The 6,393-nt window shown below is 39.4% G+C and overlaps 1 protein-coding gene across 2 annotated transcripts in view; it reads left to right on the plus strand.

Moving 5' to 3' along the window:
- cpne7 (copine VII) overlaps positions 1–5,056 on the plus strand; it is a 31,368-nt gene extending 26,312 nt beyond the window's left edge. For both annotated transcript variants that reach the window (XM_022203348.2, XM_051939859.1), the window contains one exon: positions 615–5,056. In XM_022203348.2, the coding sequence (XP_022059040.1) occupies positions 615–767 (153 nt within the window). In that variant the 3' untranslated portion in view covers positions 768–5,056. The remainder of the gene's footprint in view (positions 1–614) is intronic.
- Positions 5,057–6,393: the final 1,337 nt, after the last annotated feature.

Genomic DNA, 6,393 nt, shown 5'->3' on the forward strand with positions numbered 1-6,393 from the left:
ATTTTCCTATTTCTAATACTATTATTAATAGATCAGCTCTATCAGAGTTACAGAGATGTGCAAAATCTATGCAGCAATGATCAAAGCTGTTCCGGCAGCTTGTTGTGGCTCAGCATCTTTCTAATTCACGAATGCTATGTTGATTTTCCAATCTTTAATTTGTCACCCATCTGTATTGTTAGCCTAATTGATTGTCAGTTAACACAAATCAAATTGCCCACAGAATGAGGAAATAGGATTAAAAAACAACAAGATGCACATAAATTGTACAACATTTAGACACATATATTTGCAGACCTGCACGTTTACCAAGTTTTATGTGATTTTCAAGTGCAGATTTTAATCATGTGCATGTTAGCATAACAAAAACAATAACTGAAATGAAAGTCACATTTTATATATCTCTTGGGATAGGGCAGAAGAGGTTAGTTTCTAATACTATGTCTGACATTGATGTATCTCTTTTAATTTGTCCGAAACAGAGAAAATAGTGCTAATAGTCCATAGTCCCCATTTTGTTAATAGGTTTTAGTGGAAAATGTTTTGTTTCTCAGATTAAAACAATATTTAACTGCTGTTTTGACAACTCCAGCTGTTCTTTGTGTCTGTTGTAGGCTTCACCTGCAGCCCTGGCCAAATGTGTTCTGGCAGAGGTGCCCAAACAAGTAGTAGAGTACTACAGCCATAAGGCCATCTCCCCTATGGTTCCTGTGAGGGACTTAATGACCCCCATAATGAGCCCAGTTGCCACCACTCCAACAGAATAACTGTCCACCCTGTTCCCATGACCAAGCTTTGACCGCAGCACCAGTCTGGCAAACTGAGAGGGAAAGAGGACGCATGTCTCACTACTTCGGACAAGAACTGAAGAGAAAATCCTTCTAAATGTGTTGTTACTCATTTATTTTGTTTTTCACTATGAGCAGCGTTTACACATGGACAGCACCGCAGACATTGTGGGTTTTATGCCAGTTCTTAGTGTGGACTGAACACTTTTCCCTGACTGTGCAAATTGACCATCCAGCTGTTTGAGCATCATGAGTTCTGGAGGATTCTATCTTTTTTCCCCCTAATTTTTATGCATGCAGGCGGCTCCCTGGGTGCTGATCCACCGATTAGGTGCAGGTCTATTATTCCTTATAACCTGTTAAGCTCAGCACCTCAGGTATGTTTATTCAGTCACTTTTTTCGTTATGTCATACGGTTTGAGAGAGTACTGTGCAGAACGGTGCAGTCAAATTTGAATTGTTCGACTCGAACATGCTCACAATGTTTTAGCAAATGAATGACAGAAAATGCTGCATTTATAAGCTCCAAACTAGCTTTCCACTGAACATCCCTTTGTCTGCGTGTCTGAATTGCAAACATTATTTTCCAATACACACAGATTATAATTTCAAACCAACCATTCACGAGTTAACAATGGGACAGATATCATTCTCCTGTTAAAATTACGGCTATTTATCTGTTGCTAAAATCAAAAGCTTTGGTCCAAAGAGCACCAGACATCGATTAAAACAGCCCTTATTGGATCTACAAGAACTAGGAGTGTCACCACACCTCCCTAGCAAATACAAGAACAATCAATGTCATGTGTGATTGTGTGAAGTCAGCAGTTACAGGTTGCCAAATCCACATATTCTGTCTAAGAGGATTTCCTTTCACGTGTCATACCTGTAGTATTAATTCCTCTTAAACATCTGTAAAATGGAAAGTGTCAAAATAACTCAAGCAGTCTACAATATTTGCTAAAGCTTCAGCTCTTTGTACGTTTTTCTTTATTTACAACAGGGAGCTAAACAGTTACAGTAAGACAGAAATGTACAGTCGGGTTATGAGCTTGCAGTTTGAAACGTAATAGCTGTTTGGGTTGCTGTGCCGTAACAAAAGGTTGAAAAGGGCTGCCTTTCCTGCGGTTAGCTGTGAACAAAGCTAGAATAACATTTTTCTCAACGAGATTATCAACAATCACACCCTATTTTTGGTCTGTTGTCAAGTGACTGTGGTGTAAGCTGTGAAAATCATGCTTTATGTCAGATGAAACCTTCCCTGCTGAAATGTCCATTATTGTTGTCCTCCCTAAGCTAGCCATCATACAGGTAGAACTCTTCATGCTTCTGGAGTATTTTTTTATTTTTTAGATATGTATTTTTTCTTTTTTGATGCTTTTTTTATATGCTATATAACTTCACTAAATGTTTAAAATGAAATGAGAGGTTCAGCAAAATGAAAGCACAAATCCCATCAGAGTTAGTGCTGTAACCCACACAGTGACATTCATAACATTTACATCAGAATAATAAAGAAATATCACTATCACCAGAAAGTAAATAGTGATCACTGTTCATTGCTGTTCTGCAGAGCTTTAAATATTCATCCTTTGAAGAAACCTTCACTTTTACCCTCCATGCCAGGGCTGTGTCAGATTGTCTTCATCGTGTTTAGAGTTCAGTATTTTCCAGAGGAACACATTAATGCTACAGTGTTTGAGGCACGACCTCTCATTGTAAACGAGTCTTTACAGCAGAAAAACGAGGTGCCGTTTGAGATGGCGTCTCTCGCTGTAAATGCCTGTCTGAATACTGGCATCCGATAAAACAAGAAACTAGTGCTTGTGTTCAAGTTACATGTAATTGCATTTTTAAGGAGTGCACAAGAAATCAAACAAAGGCGGTGAATAGGTCACCTTTCACAGCTTTCAAAAGATGTCTTTTAAATGCCTTTCTTGGCATTTAAAGACTTCTCATCATTGTATGAGGAACCTTGGCAAGTGAAAAACTAAATGTTTCCTTTCTTTCAACAAGCAAACCTTTTTGAAATACAAATTTCACCTCAGAAGTATGGACAACTTAATTGTTTCGGCTGATGACTGAATTAAACATGAAGAGCCTCTGAGTTAAAAAAATGTTATATTGTGGTTTTATTTCTTATTTTTTGATTGCAAATGGAAATTTGTTTAACTAATATTGCATAATGTTAAAGAATTGCATAAATTAGGGTTTTGGGTTCAATGAAATGTTATATTCTCTAAAAGTTTAACATTTGACGAGTGATGCTTTACCATTTTTGCCCACAGCTGCAGTGCTTTCAGTCTTAACTGTACACCATACAATATAAACAACAATACTGTTTGGCTGAATAGTTCATTATTTGGTACCTGTTCTAGTGATGACTCTGTACTTTGTATATTTGCTTCGTGTTTTTCTCCTATAAGGTGTATTTTTGCTGCGAATGTCTCTGAATGGTGACTAATTTACTCGGTCATGAACCAAGCTGTCACTGCAGTGCACAGGATGAATAAGTAGTCTTTACAGCTTCTCTAACATACAAATATACACCCCGGGCTACAAATAATAATCTGACTTTGATTTGTCCTCTAGAGCCTAACCAGCCCTCCTCAGATGCAGACTATTGACTTCTTATGAATGCACCTAAACACAGCTACCTCTGCTGTCGGCTGCTCTCTGAACTCCTTTGAAGACCAACTATTGAGGATTCTTCTGTCACAGTGGATCACAGGAAGAGGCCTATTGATTCAGCAGACCTAGATTTGGAGCCATGCTCAGTTACTCGAATGTAAATAATCCTGGAGGGAGTTTGGTATCACAACTGAAGCTCAGCTCCACGTGGCTAGTTTACAGCAGGGTAGGAATGGATGCAAAAATTAGCAAACACTCTGCTGGAGTTAACAGCACCTGGCATTATGGGTTATTTATTGAGAAACCATGTATTTTTCTGTGTGATGAGTAATTTGTTTTTGTCTCCATGCATCTTAATTCAGTCTTTTCATGCAATCCAGATTCTTCACCTTCCTACAAAGTGCAAAAGCTGTTGTAATTCTCAGAAAAATCATTACTGCTTTGAAAGCCTCTATCTTTGTGCTTTCTCATAAAACTCTACTGGCTATCTATTCTGGCTTAATAACACAGGAAGTGCAGATAACAACCAATTTTTTGTTCCTTTAGGGCAAACGAGCTCCCACATTAATATCTAAAAGGCCTCAGTGCTCCTTTTGTGATTTGTGCCTTACACGGCAAAACACTCTTTGTTCCCTATTACCTGTATCACCTTACTGCTTCTTTGCCCCAGGTTATGAGCTGCAGCAGCTCTAATGGATCATTACCCTGTATTCTAAACATTTTCAAGAGACGTGATTTTGCAATTGACAAATAATTGACCACAGAACATGCTAAATGCTATTCCTTATGAGCGATGTTACTTAAGTTTTTAAAACGTGAGTACGAATGTTTCTTGCCCCTTTGGGGTTACCTGAATTGCAAAATGTATTTTATGTCTTCTGGTAAACAGTGATGCATGGGTCTTTAATGCCTCACCGGTTGTTCTCAAACAAATATCTATTCAGACCCTTGTTTGAAAATAATTGAAAATCCCTTTTGTTTCTCATTATGTGAAAAATTTCCCTATAATTAATTATACACAAAATGCTAAAGTTGTCAAGAACATTGTGTGCTTGTGTGCACCTGTTAGCTGCAAGTGCACAATTTTGTGGTGTCGTCTAAGCGCCAAAAAAATCATTAGGATATAGCCTACATTCATATTGTAATGTCTTTTGTGTCACAGTGGTGCAAATAACAGTGAGGTAAAACACCGAGACAACAAAACCACAGTTCATGGTTCACTGCAGATTTTTTTAAAAATTTGTGAAGAATCCACTGAGCTGCTTGTCCCCCCTTATCTATTCATGCACAGTTAACAAGAAGGAACAAATATTGAAAAATTTCCCAGGCACACTTTCTTTCTTTCTCTCTTACTCTCTCTCTGTCTTTCATTCATAACCCTAATATGCAACTGGTGTATCTGCAGGCCGTGTGGGTAAAAAGCAACCCATGCATCATTAGTAAATATTTGATTTCCTCAAATGGAAGAAGGGATTTATTGCATGCTTACTTTTATTGTTAAGCTGTGCTGTGCAGTCATTCCTTTGGATTTTATGATATGCTAATATGCAAGCCTGCATTTGCACAAAACCTCTGTTCCTGTAGTTTACTCTCCCTGTCTTGCAGCTAGGAAAATAAATCTCATCGTTTGACTGAAACTGTCTTTGTGATTTCTTGCTGTAAGTCATCAAGTTGTAATCATTTTTGACAAAAACGCATATTCCAAAATTGAATGTGCGTTAATCTGCCCCCCCACCTCCCCCTCCTTTTTTTAATCATTTAGTTCCTACTGATCTTACCCACTCATTTCAGTGATCAGCTCACAAAATGCTTTTGAGACGTACAGGAAGAATGAAGAGGGATGAGAAAGTGATACTGATGTGCTTGATGAGATGTAGGTTCTGCTATCATGTACACATTTGCCTTGTGTAGTTTGCTGATGCTGTGAGTACTTTGCATGGAAAGAGGGACTGAGCCTACTCTTTAATTCCATCAGACAGCTCCTTTCATTTAACGGCTATTGTTGAGAGCACTGAATAACGGTTGTTTCCATGGTGACACCTACTTGTGGGGAGACGTAGACCTTCCATTTTTGTCAGATTCAGGGACAAAGATGCAGGATGTGGCAAGGACTCTGGGAGGAGGTCATCCGCATATTCTCGAGAAAAGAGGAGGTTTTTGATTGTGATGACTGCTGCCTTTGGCAAGGCCAGGTCCTTGTCCGACGGCGTCTGTGAGCCTCAGGTGAACTCTATGTTCAGCGTCGACAGCTCCCCTCCCTTTCTTCTTCAAAGATTTTTGTGCCTCGACGACTGATTTATGGCCACAATTAAAGAACGCTCACCACCACTTAGGATTCACCGGCAATAAAATCAACAGCAGGTTTGCACCCAGGGACAAGGTGCTGGTGTTTAGTGGAAACAGCTCATTGCTTCTGTGTTATCAGATTGCTTTTAATGCCTTTGAACTCAGCTGGGCTTCCCTAACAATTGTATGGCTGGGAGGTCTAGCTGGAGGCGCTGTAAAAACAGGAAGGACAGAGGACTCATTGGTTTTATCCTCAGTGGCTGGCTGCCTAACCCCTGCCCGTAATGAGGAAATGACTAATAAGAGACAAAGAGTGGGAAATCTCAGTAGTAATTAGTTATCTCCTCCCTCCCCCGAGGGAGCAGCACACACCTTTGAAATGCTTCCAGCGAGCTGCTCTGATGTTCTCTCTCACATGCTTTCTATTCCCTTGTCACTCTATGCATACACCATACACAACATACATGTATATACAGTATATACACACTAGCACTGTTTGAAGAATGAAGTCAAGTTGAAAGCACATCCCAAATAAATAATGATGCTCTCATGACGAGCATCTTGGCAGGGTACCGAAAGCGAGATGCACTCTCTACCACGGCGTTACCAAATGATGCAGCATTCCCCGTCAGCCTCCCTCATAAACGTCATTGAATTGAGCCTATTGAAACTTGTCAATAGATGAGTC

Source organism: Acanthochromis polyacanthus, chromosome 2 (genome assembly GCF_021347895.1).
Source record: "Acanthochromis polyacanthus isolate Apoly-LR-REF ecotype Palm Island chromosome 2, KAUST_Apoly_ChrSc, whole genome shotgun sequence".
NCBI classification, from domain to species: Eukaryota; Metazoa; Chordata; class Actinopteri; family Pomacentridae; genus Acanthochromis; species Acanthochromis polyacanthus.